The 16,110-nt window shown below is 41.9% G+C and overlaps 1 protein-coding gene across 1 annotated transcript; it reads left to right on the plus strand.

Moving 5' to 3' along the window:
* The first annotated feature begins 1,469 nt into the window (after positions 1 to 1,469).
* Positions 1,470 to 16,110, plus strand: LOC135533846 (A disintegrin and metalloproteinase with thrombospondin motifs 17-like). Its single transcript, XM_064961058.1, has 5 exons — positions 1,470 to 1,485; positions 2,079 to 2,184; positions 12,988 to 13,128; positions 15,173 to 15,323; positions 15,976 to 16,110. The coding sequence occupies exons 1-5, from the start codon at positions 1,470 to 1,472 to the stop codon at positions 16,108 to 16,110; spliced, it is 549 nt and encodes a 182-aa protein (XP_064817130.1).

Raw genomic sequence — 16,110 nt, forward strand, 5'->3', positions numbered from 1 at the left:
CAGTGATTACTGTATTAACTCAGATCAGTCAGACCAGTGATTACTGTATTAACTCAGATCCAGTCACGTCAGACCAGTGATTACTGTATTAACTCAGATCCAGTCAGTCAGACCAGTGATTACTGTATTAACTCAGATCCAGTCAGACCAGTGATTACTGTATTAACTCAGATCCAGTCAGACCAGTGATTACTGTATTAACTCAGATCCAGTCAGACCAGTGATTACTGTATTAGATCCAGTCAGACCAGTCAGACCAGTGAACTGTATTAACTCAGATCCAGTCAGACCAGTGATTACTGTATTAACTCAGATCAGTCAGTCAGACCAGTGATTACTGTATTAACTCAGATCCAGTCAGTCAGACCAGTGATTACTGTATTAACTCAGATCCAGTCAGTCAGACCAGTGATTACTGTATTAACTCAGATCCAGTCAGACCAGTGATTACTGTATTAACTCAGATCCAGTCTGTCAGACCAGTGATTACTGTATTAACTCAGATCCAGTCAGACCAGTGATTACTGTATTAACTCAGATCCAGTCAGTCAGACCAGTGATTACTGTAACTGTATTAACTCAGATCCAGTCAGTCAGACCAGTGATTACTGTATTAACTCAGATCAGTCAGTCAGACCAGTGATTACTGTATTAACTCAGATCAGACCAGTGATTACTGTATTAACTCAGATCCAGTCAGACCAGTGATTACTGTATTAACTCAGATCCAGTCTGTCAGACCAGTGATTACTGTATTAACTCAGATCCAGTCACGTCAGACCAGTGATTACTGTCTTTCCAGAGTCCTTGTCAATGTTCCCTCAAAACAATTTAGTCACTGAGCAAATCTCAGGTCTGCTGAGCGCAAACTTGAACGTTGTCAAAATTCTGTGCAATTTCCTGTGAACACTGAGGCTGTACCCACTTTAAGTTAGTTTTAACAGTGGTCAAGTAGTCTACTGTGGCTATTTGATCATAATGTAGGCCTACCAGAATGGCCTACCATCAAAAACATTGGAGAAAATGCATTCCAGAACATTTAAACATGGAAATAGCTGTTCTGTTGTTCAGCCTACAGTAGCATCCAATGTGTGGTGTTCAATGTAGGCCTACATTCCATGAGACCTTTGAAAAAAATGCAGGAGTTGACATTAACCTGCTTATCCACTTGTCCTTCAGACAAGGTGGTGACTGAAAATGTTGTTGTGTTGTTTGATGCAAGAAACCACTTTATAAAATAACACATTAAATTCATCATTATTCCCATGCCATTATTACAGAGAATCATAAAAAATTATGCTACCCTCTGCCTATTGGCTACTTAGCTTTTTCAAGCCTGTCTCAAAATACAACACTGCCCCTTTAAGACAAAAAAAGCCCTATACCTGACTCACTTTTCAAATATGTCTAGAAATGCACACATTTTGTGCTCTTGCAAGACGTAATCACTCTCCCATTGCTGACTACAAATGATCTATAACTTGGGTAAGAACTCACAACCTAGCAGGATATAGGATATAGATATAGGATAGGATATGAACAAATGTGCACTCGTTGCTACATGTAGCTCTCGCTTTGATCTCAAAACAAACTCATCTACTCACCACTGCTCATGCTGTAAACACAGTCCAGTTCAAGTGAGTGGCACAGATCCAAATATGGCAATAGTCTATTTGCATATAGGTCCTACTGCAGCTCTGATTGGTTATGGCGCACCGGTCTCTGTAGAGTACAGGCCTAAGTCGTGCCTGTCAGTGTAATAGAATCCTACTCCAATGCATTCTGCCTACAACACAATATTTTGCATAGTTAGTTTTGCATACTACGTCTTGCATAGTTTGTTTTGTTTCGGTATGTTGCATTGAAAGTGGCTAATATTGCTTTCAATCGATCACAATTCCCACAGTAAAGGGAAACGTTGATAGTGTTAACTAACTGGGAAACTAGAAAGTTGAGTTAAATTCAATCTTGTGATTCTCTGCACTGGCTGATATTTACTCTGCTCAGCAGTCCCAGGGAGGGAACATTGGTCCTAGTCTCACAGAGTCTCACTCTATTCACTCTCTCTCCTCCGTCAGGTATTGCCTATCTGGGAGGGGCGTGCAGCTCCAAGAGGAAGTGTGTTCTGGCCGAGGACAACGGACTCAACCTGGCCTTCACCATAGCCCATGAGCTGGGACACAAGTACGTCTGTCTGTCTAAAGGAGCACTTGTCTATCCTGAGCAAAAGCAGTAAATGGTCAAGTTTTTCCTAGGTAGAGAGCTAGGATCCCCTCCCCCAACCCCAAAAAGTTTCAGCATCTTTTAAAGTGTTTTTGTACTGGATAACTTCACAGTTTGAGGTATCCATGGGCACAACTCTTTGTATCTCTCTGTATCCATAGTTAAGATAAAAATACGAGAGCAGTTTTAGAGTTTCATAAATAGATAATTCCATGTCAATGAACCACTATTATCAACATTATTGTGGATTTCTTTTACTAAGTGAAAGTGTAATTACATAGTTTTTGACAGTAGCCATTATAGGCAGTACTGTAAGGTTCTGTTCCCAGGTACTTCAGTCTTTGACTGCCTCCCAAATGGCACCCCATTCCCTATATAGTGCATTAATGTTGACCAGAGCCCTATGAGCCCATTTTGGGATAGGTTGCCATTTGGGATACAGTCTTTCTCTGGTATAATCAGTTGCATTGTTCCTTCTTCTCTAGCCACACAGACTTGAGTTCAGCATCATCATTTCTTCACTCAAGACAGGATAGCACAGTATGTGTGTGTGTGTGTGTGTGTGTGTGTGTGTGTGTGTGTGTGTGTGTGTGTGTGTGTGTGTGTGTGTGTGTGTGTGTGTGTGTGTGTGTGAGCGTGTGAGCGTGTGTGTGTGAGCGTGTGTGTGTGAGCGTGTGTGTGTGTGTGAGCGTGTGTGTGTATTACTCGAATAAAGCACTCATTGATAGAGCGGTGACAGGGAGCCAACACCAAAATGCCAGAGTATATTAGCGTTAGCAACAGCTTTGTGGCTTTGCCAGGCCCAGAAGGATTTATCACACTTTTCATCAGGCAGTATATCTGGGCAGCCATGCTGAGGGTGCAAGGACCCCTTGTTTAATGTCTGAGAGGTAATGAACTGGCATGGAGCACGCCCCACTGGTGCCCAAATAAACACATACACACACCCAAGCTGCATGCACAAACAGGAGACACACACACATGCCTGCATGCACATACACACACACACACACGTAAGCACATAAACACACACACACACACACACACACACACACACACACACACACACACACACACACACGTAAGCATTATAAAAATGCAGACACAGAGGTGCACAAGACATTCACCCCCCACACACACACACACACACACACACACAGGCATTATAAAAATACAGACACAGAGGTGCACATGACATTCACACACACACGTACACACACACACACACACACACACACACACACACGCACAAGAGAGGCGAAGAGAGGTAACGAGCTGGCCTGAAGCACACACACTCTCACACACAACCACAGTCATGCATGTGCACAAAACACACACACACACACACATACACTGTACCTTGACAAGGCTCCATTGTCCAGAGTGTGTGAAACACATATTAATTAGCGAGAATTGGGTTTAAGTGCCCCACTCTGTATTTTCACATAAAAGATTATAAGCTCAGGTTGGCATGATGACTGTGTGTGTGTGTGTGTGTGTGTGTGCTGCTATCATGTTCCTGTCCTTGACATTGTTCCAATTCTTCAGTGTTGCATCTTTCCTTCTTTTCTACCTGGTAATCTGATCCAAACCACTATATGATGTCTTATTACACTGCACTGCTGTTTCCAGTCCAGTTTGGTCTTATCAGTGACCATGCACTTAGTCAACAAACATCAGCTAATGATTTTGGTAATTTAATACTGCAGTGGGCTAAATCAGGGTCACACAGAGTGTTTCTGGGTAGTCTTTGAAACAAAAGTATCAGATATAGAGTTGAAATATATAAGTTTGCATCTCAATGTTACACTTTATATACATCACAGACGACTGAAATATAACAAAACCGTTTCATATAGAAACACCGGATTTTCTACTTTAAAAAAAACATATTTATGAATAATGAAATTATTAAAAATATGAATAACATTCCACCCATGAGGCCACAAGAGGCGATTTGGTCATAAACTACAGGAAAGGGCTACAAAAAAACCTAAAGTTGTAAAAAACTGAAGTACCACTTTAAGGAAGGTAGGAAGAGAATATATTAATAATAATATAAATTCAACAATCAAGGCAACAGTAAAACAAGGGTGAGAAACAGGATACATGATGATTTATGTTGGTCACGGTTGTTTTGCTTTCAAACCTTTCACATGTGATTCATTATGAATACATTGTTTTATAAAGACAGATCTAACCTGAGAAATACATCTACAACCATTATGTCAGAGTATGAGTATGTAGAACTGAAAATGTGCTGTTTCAAATCCTCAATGAATTAGCCATGAAATCTATACTTTTACTGGGTTTAAGTGTGTACTGTGTACTCACCTTCCTTTTACTATGTAGTTGCTTTGTATTCACTGTTACACAGTAGCTCTTCCAGATGGTCGCATCCTCACAGAGCCAGTGGATATTGATTTGCTAGTCTCTGTTACTTCTCTTCATGTGAGTCGGTGATGGAGGTGCATTCTTATCAAGCACTTATCACTCCTAGTGGAAATCAATGTCCAATACACAGCCCTTGAAGAATTGATTCAATTTGTTGTTTGTCTGTATCACTCTGGGGCGGATTCCTGGACAAAGATGAGGCCAAGAGCTGGACTAAAAAGAAAACTCATTGGATCATTTCAATTGAAAATGCTTTTTAGTCTCAGAAGTCGAAGAAGCGGTACATCTGTTCTATTTCTATGCTTCCCGTTTTTTAAGTTTCATTTTTGCATCTTTTACTTTAGATTTTGTACACCAGCTTCAAACAGGTGAAAATACAATATTTTTGGTAATGGAAATATATATTTCACAGCAGTTTAGGTGGTACAACGATTCTCTACACTATACCCACTTGAGAATTTTAGCAACCAGGAAATTGTATTATTCGGAGGATTTCTGCATAGTACACCTTTAAAACCTTTGACCAAAAAACACTTAGCTTTTTAATCTCCAAAACTTTATACAGTTCACTCCTGGGTCAACCAATTGTGGTATTTTTTTGTTTTGTGTAACGTTTTAAAAAATGTATTGTGTGCATAATGTTGCTGCTACTGTCTCTTATCACCGAACATAACTTCTGTACATCAGAAAAGCGATTACTCACCGCGGACTGGGAGAAACTTTTTCCTTTAACGAGTCCGATGAGAAGGATGTACCTTGGCAGCTCGGGGATTTGAACATGAAACCTTTTGGTTACTAGTCCAACGCTCTAACCACTAGGCTACCCTGCCACCCAACATGTGCAACCAGGGGGAAGAAAATACTAGACCACCTTTACTCCACACACAGAGATGCATACAAAACTCTTCCCCGCCCTCCATTTGGCAAATCTGACAATAATTCTATCCTCCTGATTCCTGCTTTTAAGCAAAAACTAAAGCAGGAAGTACCAGTGACTTGCTCAATACGGAAGTGCTCAGGTGATGCAGATGCTATACTACAGGACTTTTTTGCTAGCACAGACTGGAATATGTTCCGGGATTCTTCCAATGGCATTGAGGAGTACACCACCTCAGTCATAGGCTTCATCAATAAGTGCATCGATGATGTCGTTCCCACAGTGACTGTACGTACACATCCCAACCAGAAGCCACGGATTACAGACAACATCCGCATCGAGCTAAAGGCTAGAGCTGCCGTTTCCACGGAGCGGTGGACGAATCCGGAAGCTTATAAGAAATCCCGCTATGCCCTCAGACGAACCATCAAACAAGCAAAGCGTCAATGCAGGATTAAGATTGAATCCTACTACACCGGCTCTGACACTCGTCGGATGTGGCAGGGCTTGAAAACTATTACGGACTACAAAAGGAAACCCAGACGCGAGCCGCCCAGTGACGCGAGCCTACCAGCCGAGCTAAATGCCTTTTATGCTCGCTTCGAGGCAAGCAACGCTGAAGCATGCACAAGAGCACCAGCTGTTCTGGATGACTGTGTGATAACGCACTCGGTAGCCGATGTGAACAAAACCTTGAGACAGGTCAACATTAAAAAAGCCACTGGGCCAGTCGGATGACCAGGACATCACTAAGCTAAGGACTCTGGGACAAAACACCTCCCTCTGCAACTGGATCCTGGACTTCCTGATGGGCCACACCCAGGTGATAAGAGTAAGCAACAACGCGTCTGCCACACTGATCCTTAGGGATAGGCATCCCGTTAGCGTGACACCAGTCGACAACATCCGGTGAAATTGGAGGGCGCGCAATTCAAATAAATAATTGTAATTTTAAAAAAAAACATTCATGAACATACAAGTATCTTATATAGTTTAAAAGCTTAGATTCTTGTTAATCTAACTGCGTTGTCCGATTTACAATAGGCTTTACAGCGAAAGCAGACTGCGATTGTTCGAGGACGGCGCCCCACATCAACATATTTTTCAACCAGCACAGGCTTCATAAAATTACAAATAGCGATTCAATAAATCACTTAGTTTTGAAAATCTTATTCTGTTTGCAATCCCAAGGCTCCCAGCTACAACATGAATGGTTGTTTTGTTAGATACAATTCTTCTTTATATCCAAAAATTCTGTTTAATTGGCGCCATCGATTTCAGTGATCCAATCATTCAACATGCAGACAAAGGAGTCCAAAAAGCTACATCTAAATTTTGTTCAAAGAAGTCAAACTACGTTTCTATTAAATCCTCAGGTATCCTAAAATGTAAATAAACTATAATATTTCATACGGCAAGAAGTACGTTCAATAGAAAAGTTAAATTAGTAAGCACACATCCTCTTCATCGCTCGCCAACAGACTGATTTTGAACAGGGAGTCTTTGTACAAAAATTCATAATTCTTGCTTGTTTTTGAAGAAACAAGCCTGAAACATTGAACAAAGACTGTTGACATCTAGTGGAAGCCATAGGAATTGCAATCTGGGAGCTGGAATTACATAGAAGCCATAACTTTCCATTATAAGATCCTGGGAGCTCAACAAGACAATGTCTGGTTGTTTTTTCCTTGGAATTTTGCCTCCCATATCAACTGTGTTATAGTCTCAGACACTCAGACATTATTTTAACATTTCTAGAAACTGCAAAGTGTTTTCTATCCAATGCTACCAATTTTTGCATATCCTGGCTTCTGGACCTGAGTAACAGGCAGTTTACTTTGGAAACATCAGTCAGGCGGAAATTCAGGACAATAGACCCTAGCTCTAAGAAGAGCCTGTATTGCCTATTCATCCACGACTGCGTGGCCAAACATGACTCCAACACCATCATTAAGTTTTCTGACGACACAACAGTGGTAGGCCTGATCACCGACAATGATGAGACGGCCTATATGGAGGAGGTCAGAGAACTGGCAGTGTGGTGCCAGGACAACAACCTCTCCCTCAATGTGAGCAAGACAAAGGAGCTGATCGTGGACTACAGGAAAAGGCGGGCTGAACAGGCCCCCATTAACATTGACTGGGCTGTAATGGAGTGGGTCGAGAGTTTCAAGTTCTTTGGTGTCCACATCACCAACAAACTATCATGGTCCAAACATACCACGACAGTCGTGAAGAGGGCACGACAACACCTTTTCCCCCTCAGGAGACTGAAAAGATTTGGCATGGGTCCCCAGATCCCCAAAAGGTTCTACAGCTGCACCATCGAGAGTATCCTGACCGGTTGCATCACTGCCTGGTATGGCAACTGCTCGGCATCTGACCGTACGATGCTACAGATGGTAGTGCGAACGGCCCAGTACATCACTGGGGCAAAGCTTCCTGCCATCCAGGACCTATGTAATAGGCGGTGTCAGAGGAAAGCCCATATAATTTTCAGAGACTCCAGTCACCCAAGTTATAGACTGTTTTCTCTGCTACCACACGGCAAGCGGTGCCGGAGCGCCAAGTCAAGGACCAAAAGGCTCCTCAACAGCTTCTACCCCCAAGCCATTAGACTGCTGAACAATTCATAAAAATCGCCACCGGACAATTTACATTGACCCCTCCCCCCTTTTGAACACTGCTGCTACTCGCTGTTTGTTTGTTACCTATACATAGTCACTTCGTCCCCACCTACATGCACAGATTACCTCAACTAGCCTGTACCCCCACACACTGACTCGGGACCGGTGTCCCTGTATATAGCCTCGTTATTCTTATTCTTATTGTGTTACTTTTTATTTTATCCTACTTGGTAAATATTTTCTTCTTCTTGAACTGCACTGTTGGTTAAGGGCTTGTAAGTAAGCATTTCACGGTAGTCTACACTTGTTGTGTTCAGTTTTGTGCCTAATGAACACAACCCTCATGTGTTTGCTTTCCCTGTTGTAAATGTGTGCACTAAACCAGAGCCTACAGAGATCTGGAGAAAGACAAAATGATCATATTTGGGACTGGCCAATTGCACTGCACTCCAACCCAGTTTGCGGTTGTCCAGTGTGGTGCTTTGTGTAACGTTTCCCTTAGGAACAGATCTTGGATCCCCCAATTAACCTTAACCATTAGTGGGGAAAATGCTAAACTGTATCCAGCAGCAGCAAAGTTTGAGTAGCAGGACAGACCCAGACCACCTGTGGTCATCTGGGTTTTAGTGTGGCTGATCTCTTATTGGTGTTGCAGAGGAAATGGAGGAGTATGGCTCTCAATATGTAATTGTATATAGTTTAATTAAAGCCAGGAACAACGGCTGTGCATTGGGAGTCCAGTCATTCCACTCAATGGTTTTTGTTAGTTTCTGAGGCGCCACTGGGATTTCAGGCCGGGTTGTTGTTTTTCATTTGCAAAATGTAGGTCACCACTTTAGAGGAAACACACGCACACACACACACGCACACACACACACACACACACACACATGCAGACACGCGCTCACACGCACGCACGCACGCACGCACACACACACACACACACACACACACACACACACACACACACACACACACACACACACACACATGCACGCACACAGATCCTTACTGTGGTATAGCTGTACACTAGATATTCTTTCCTGTTGAAGTTTCCTCGAGGCCCTGACCTTAGCCAATGAATATGTAACAGGTGTGTTAGGATGGGCTGCAGTTGTGTAGAGGAATGTGTACATGTTCAAAGTATGTTATACTGTCTGTTGCAATAGTGTATGTTGTGCACCAATTTGTAAGTCGCTCTGGATAAGAGCGTCTGCTAAATGACTTAAATGTAAATGTAAATGTGTGTCTAGCTATGTGTTGCAGAGATACAAAGGGAAAGGGGATACCTAGTCAGTTGTACAAATGAAATTTGTCTTCGGCATTTAAAGGTGTGTATGTGTGTACACGTTGTACTATACTTGTGAGTATCAAAAGTCCTCAAGAATACTAAACCAACAAAAAACTCAGAGAAGTGAGATCATTTTTCCGGTCTTCACTTGTAAAAAGCCAATTTTTGCCTTAGGGGTTAGGTTTAAGCTTAGTTTTAAGAGGGTTTCTGTTTGTTCTGGTGCCAAACGTTGGGCCTATTGCAACTTTCTATTCTGTCTGTATATAGCAAGTCAGTCTGGAGAATATGGGAAAACATTGGGAGGGTATTCGCCTGAGGGATCCATGAAATCAAATCAAATGTTATTGGTTGCATACACATATTTATGGAGCTTGTTTCGTATAGTATCCACAGATTGTGAGCTAAAGATGAAAACCTTTCCTACGAGCATTATTATATTATTTATTGACTAACTATGGCTTTCCAAATCGCCCAACACTGCTATTTGTAAGGTTAATTTTAAGTGCATGTTGTGATTTTTTAACCATTCCTGAACTTGTGACCAGAAACAAGTGACATGGGGGCATTACCAGAGTAAATTATTAATTCTCTCTCTTCGCAGACAAAATCGACAGAGCTGAGATTGTTGTATGCCCATATATATAGCATTATGTTGGTGGCAAGAATTTTATATAATCATTTAAATTTAAAAGCTCTAAGTGTTGAATCAAGTATAGTTTTTTGTACCAGTTCATAAACCATGTGTCATGGAATTGGTACATCAAAAATCTCTTCCCATTTATTTTGCAACCTGTATGGCGCAGCTGTCAACATTTTTGTCCTCAAATGGAACTGGTATATTTGTCTATTTATGCAGTTCCTTTCAGCCAGTTTGTATCTTTAATATATGGCAGGCAAACAAGTTCCCTACCGTCTCCCTTTTCCACTTGCCTCCTCCATTTTTGTGGTAGTACTGCATCCATTTGGTTGTAAGTTTGGATTGAGCAGATATTCCCATATATTTTCAATAGCTAAATATGTGACATAACTCCACCGTTTCTATTCATAATATCATTAATAAATATAATACCATTTAAAAGAAAATCTATAAAGAATGTTTTTTTATTAATCAGTATATTTGAGTTTAACCATAACATTTGTCTTGAGGATAAAGCTGAAATTGAAACCAGCTTTGTATGGCTTGTTTAAGAAAGGGCAAGACTTTAAACAAAATGTAATTTTCAATTAGTCGGAAATGAGAAGTTGTGATCTGTATAAAAACAAAAAGGCCATTTTTGAATAAAGGATGAGTCTTTCTTAATAATCTACTGGAGAACCATTTTGGGTTTAAGTATCATTTTTGTATTAGTGAAGCTTTTAGTGAGAGGTTTAAAGCTTTAATATTTAATCATTTTTGCCCCCCAAACTCATAGTCATTGTATAAATAGGCACATTTAATTTAGTCTGGCTTAGCATTCCAAATATAATTACATATTTTTTGTTCATATGATTTAAAAAACGAGTCATCTGGAGTAGGCAGTGCCATTAGTAAGTAAGTAAGTTAAATGTGAAACGACCAAAGAGTTAATCAGTGTGATTTTCCATAAATTGACAAGTATGTTTGTAGTGTGTTTGTTTCAGTTGTGTGGAGGTGTTGGTTGAGGCGTGTCAAGAAGGTGTAACTGGTTTCTCCTATATTAGGGTTAGGGGTTAGGGAAAATATGATTTTAAATGTGAATCAATTGTAAGATATACATGTGTGTGTGTGTGTGTGTGTGTGTGTGTGTGTGTGTGTGTGTGTGTGTGTGTGTGTGTGTGTGTGTGTGTGTGTGCCTGGGAGACATGAGCATATTCCAGTAGTGTATGAGTAAATAATGGTGTGTGTGTCTATATGGTATTTAAGGGTGTGTGTGTGTGTCGAAATGGTATCTAAGGGGGTGTGTGTGTGTGTGTGTCTATATGGTATTTAAGGGTGTGTGTGTGTGTCTATATGGTATTTAAGGGTGTGTGTGTGTCTATATGGTATTTAAGGGTGTGTGTGTGTGTCTATATGGTATTTAAGGGTGTGTGTGTGTCTATATGGTATTTAAGGGTGTGTGTGTGTCTATATGGTATTTAAGGGTGTGGGTGTGTCTATATGGTATTTAAGGGTGTGTCTATATGGTATTTAAGGGTGTGTCTATATGGTATTTAAGGGTGTGTGTTCTATATGGTATTTAAGGGTGTGTCTATATGGTATTTATATGGTATTTAAGGTGTGTGTCTATATGGTATTTAAGGGTGTGTCTATATGGTATTTAAGGTGTGTGTCTATATGGTATTTAAGGTGTGTGTGTCTATGGTATTTAAGGGTGTGTCTATATGGTATTTAAGGGTGTGTCTATATGGTATTTAAGGGTGTGTCTATATGGTATTTAAGGGTGTGTCTATATGGTATTTAAGGGTGTGTCTATATGGTATTTAAGGGTGTGTGTGTGTGTGTGTGTCTATATGGTATTTAAGGGTGTGTGTGTGTATGTTTATATGGTATTTAAGGGTGTGTGTGTGTATGTTTATATGGTATTTAAGGGTGTGTGTGTGTATGTTTATATGGTATTTAAGGGTGTGTGTGTGTGTGTGTGTGTGTGTGTGTGTGTGTGTGTATGTTACGAATCCCTTTTAGCCCAACAGTCTAGGGGGGATGGTAATGAGACCCGTAACATAACTCATGCAAATTATAATTGTGACAAAGTAAAAGTGAGAACAAAATAACCAGGACAACTGAAATCTACCGTCAAACTCAAGGTTTATTTGAAAACACACAGTAATGGGGGGAGCAGGAAAAGGGGCTGAGCTGGACCCAAGGAAAGAAACAATAAGTATTCAAAAACCCCCTAAGCTAGACTAGCCTACTTTAACAACAGCTAACTAACCAAAAATACAGTGGGTGGTCCGCCCAGTTCTAACTAGTGTATTTAGCAAAGTCTACCTACGGGTAGTGTATGCCCATGGGCGACTTGTCTTGGTTCCCCCTTTTCCCACCAGCAAACAAACACAAACACCATAACCAAAACAATACTCACAGGTGATGACAAAGTGCTATGGAGGTGCTCAAACAAAAGAGAGAGGTTAATACACAACGAGAGAGTGAACCACAGAGACCTACAGACATGGCATTAACAGAGAGATTGAGCTCTAGAGCAAACTACTGACAAGGTTTTTAAACCAAGGGAAAGGAACTGTGATTGGGTAGGAAACAGGAGGAGGTGTGTCTTCTGATTGATGATTGATTGTTGACTGATTGGGGAGTGATGATTTTCACCTGTGAGGGGAGAAGGAGATCAAACACAGGATACACACACACACACACACACACACACACACACACACACACACACACACACACACACACACACACACACACACACACACACACAGGATACCTGTATCCGTAACAGTGTATATATGGTATTTAAGGGTGTGTGTGTGGTGTGTGGATATATGGTATATAATGGTGGGTGTCTATATGGTATGTAATGGTGTCAGTTTCTCTATTATGTAATGGTGTGTGTTTCTCTATATGGTATGTAATGGTGTGTGTGTGATTTTCTCTCCAGCATGGGGATGAGCCATGATGACGACCATGCTACCTGTACAGGCCACTCCCACATCATGTCTGGCGAATGGGTGAAGGGCCGTAACCCCAGCGACCTATCATGGTCCCCCTGCAGCCGTGACGACCTGGAGAAGTTCCTCAAGTGAGACACACACACACACAAACACACACACTTACTCACACACACACACTCTCTAGGTTACTAAGTGGAGCATAGCAATATTATGAGAGTGGAAAATGTGCCTCAGTTCACTGGCCTAAAGGGTCCAGTTTTCCACTTTCAGATTGGACACACACACACACACACACACACACACACACACACACTACACTCACTGATACACACACACACACATACACTCACTGATACACACACACACACACATACACTCACTGATACACACATACACACACACACACTCACTGATACACACTCACACTCACTCACACACACTCACTGATACACACTCATACATACACACAATCATTGTACAATATATCCCTCCGCCCAACTCACACACTTCCTTGAATAAATGACCTCTAGTTTCCTTCCAGCCATTATTTTATTGACTTTGACAAGGTCTTCGTAACCAGTCACTCACAGTGATTGAACTGACTGTGTTCCAGCCCTGACCGCTGTCAGCCAGTTTAATCAAGTTGAATGGCGTCTCCTACTCAGTGCATTCATCACAACTCTACGAGATGGCATCGGCTTTCATCTATGGGCTGCTGTTGCCAAGAAGCTATTACCATAGCGATGGCTTGATTTATATTGCAAACAATGGATCTGATTGACTGTGACTGGAGCATGGACTAGAAATGTAGTTTATTGGCTGTCTGGCGCTCTGAAATCAGTCCCTTGACATTGGATCATTATTATATGTAACAGAAGTGTTAATGTTCACACTGTTAGTGCTGGGGTGGAACAAAAGCCTGTACAGTTTCCCATCCCCCTTTTAGCAGACCTGTGTGGTGAAAGGTGAAAGTTGAGGTTCAGCCAAAATAACCTTTTCCCATGCACACACTGTAGGCATCAATATAACATTTAAGGATTTCTCTTTTCCTATACCACAATGTTATCAAAGCCACATATTCCCGAGTCAAGGCACAGACAGCCTCCTTGCTGGATCCATAGTGTATGGTCTTCTAGGGTTGTGTCCCAAATGGCACCCTATTCCCTATATAGTGCACTACTTTTGACAAGGACCCATAGGGTAAAGTGTTTTGGTCTATGTTTTCTGGATTATGTATGGTAGTGTGGATGTGTTTAACTATTCTTGTGGAGAGCAGAAGTCCCCACAAGTAGAGTGAACTAGCACAAATTTTACCAACTGGGGACATTTTGTTGGTCCCCACGAAGTAAAATGCTATTTCTAGAAGGTTTAGTGTGAGGGTTAGAATTACGTTAAGGGTTAGGGTTAGGAGCTAGGGTTGGATTTAGGGTTAGGGTTAGAATTACGTTAAGGGTTAGGGTTAGGAGCTAGGGTTAGATTTAGGGTTAGGGTTAGAATTACGTTAAGGGTTAGGGTTAGGAGCTAGGGTTAGATTTAGGGTTAGGGTTAGGGTCTAGAGTTAGATTTAGGGTTAGGGTTAGGAGCTAGGGTTAGATTTAGGGTTAAGGTTAGGAGCTATGGTTAGATTTAGGGTTAGGAGCTAAGGTTAGGGTTTTGGGTTAAGGCTAGGGTTAAGGTTAGAGTTAGGGTTAGGTTTAGGGTTGGGGTTAGGGTTAGGGAAAATAGGATTTTGAATGGGACTGAATTGTGTGTCCCCACAAGGTTAGTTGTGTGTTTGTGTTTTTGTGTGTGTGCACGTGTGCGTGTGCGTGTTTGTGCTTGTGTGTACTCTGCTGGATACATTCTCTGCTGTGTTTTCTCTGTGTATCTCTAAGATAAAGGCTCTCTGGTGAATCCCAGGGCTTTGTGCTCTACAGAGACAGATACTGGTCAGAAACACAGAGGACCATCATACAATACTACATTACAATACTACATTACAATGCTAACCAGGGTTGGGGTCATCATTTAGTCAGTGTGTAACTTAATAATCCATCCAACTACAGTCTATCCCTGCTAGGACATACTGTCAACTCTGCTCTTTATATGTCCTTTTGTGTGTGTGTGTGTGCGCGCGTGCGTGTGCGTGTGCGTGTGTGTGTGTGTGTGTGTGTGTGTGTGTGTGTGTGACAGGTCCAAAGCCAGCAGCTGTCTGCTCCACACAGACCCCAGAAGCCGCTACAAGGTCCGCCTGCCACCCAAGCTGCCAGGCATGCACTACAGTGCAGACGAACAGTGTCAGATCCTCTTTGGAACCAACGCCACCTTCTGCAATGACATGGAGGTACACACACACACACACACACACACACACACACACACACACACACACACACACACCACACCCACGGATCTATTGACAGTAGCTGTGTAGTAGTTGTGTTTAGAGCTAGTGTAGTGTGGACTCTATCAAATCAAATCAGATTGTATTGGTGGCAAACACAGATCAGGGCCATGATGTAATGAAGGTGTGGTGCCTGTGGGTCATGATGAGCGGAGATGATAGGTTGTGAAAGATACTGTCAGTCTACTGTGATGTAATACTGTTCCTCCTCTGGGCTGTTCTCCTCTTTCCTGCTGTCTGCCTAACTGATTTACCAACTCACACACTCCTCTTTGATCTCTCCTCCTCCTTCTCCTTCCCTCTCTATCCCGGGGCATCCTCCCGGTGCTTGCTTTTAAAGGTTGCTAGGGAAACCTGGCCAAAATATCTGTCCAGAGTGACAGGTGCTGACAGTCCAGTTTGGTTTCACACACCAGGTTCATCATCACACGCTGCAGTGTTTCCTCTACATTAAACACTTCACATTTCAGGTTTAGGTGGAACCCCCCCAACAAAATGATATGCCAAGTTGCCAAACACCAATACTGCAAGTTATTTCAGTTTAGATTTGAACGCAGTCTGGTTTCCCAAATGTTTGCTGTCCCTCTCCCAGTCCATCATTCATCACAAGGCAGCCTATAACTGCAGAGCTTCTGACCACTGTTTCCACTACCGGCCCAGCCAGAGCCTGGTAAGAGGGTTTAATGGCAGCTTTCACATCCTGCCAAGACGCATGTCCGTCGTCTAG

The sequence above is a fragment of the Oncorhynchus masou genome, unplaced genomic scaffold (assembly GCF_036934945.1).
Source record: "Oncorhynchus masou masou isolate Uvic2021 unplaced genomic scaffold, UVic_Omas_1.1 unplaced_scaffold_2719, whole genome shotgun sequence".
In the NCBI taxonomy this organism is placed as follows: domain Eukaryota; kingdom Metazoa; phylum Chordata; class Actinopteri; order Salmoniformes; family Salmonidae; genus Oncorhynchus; species Oncorhynchus masou.

Bases quoted from the DNA above. Each gene is read 5' to 3' on its own strand.
- LOC135533846 (XM_064961058.1), top strand. The intron at 2,185-12,987 runs GTACGTCTGTCT...TTTTCTCTCCAG, and splicing joins GCCCATGAGCTGGGACACAA to CATGGGGATGAGCCATGATG. The intron at 13,129-15,172 runs GTGAGACACACA...TGTGTGTGACAG, and splicing joins GACCTGGAGAAGTTCCTCAA to GTCCAAAGCCAGCAGCTGTC.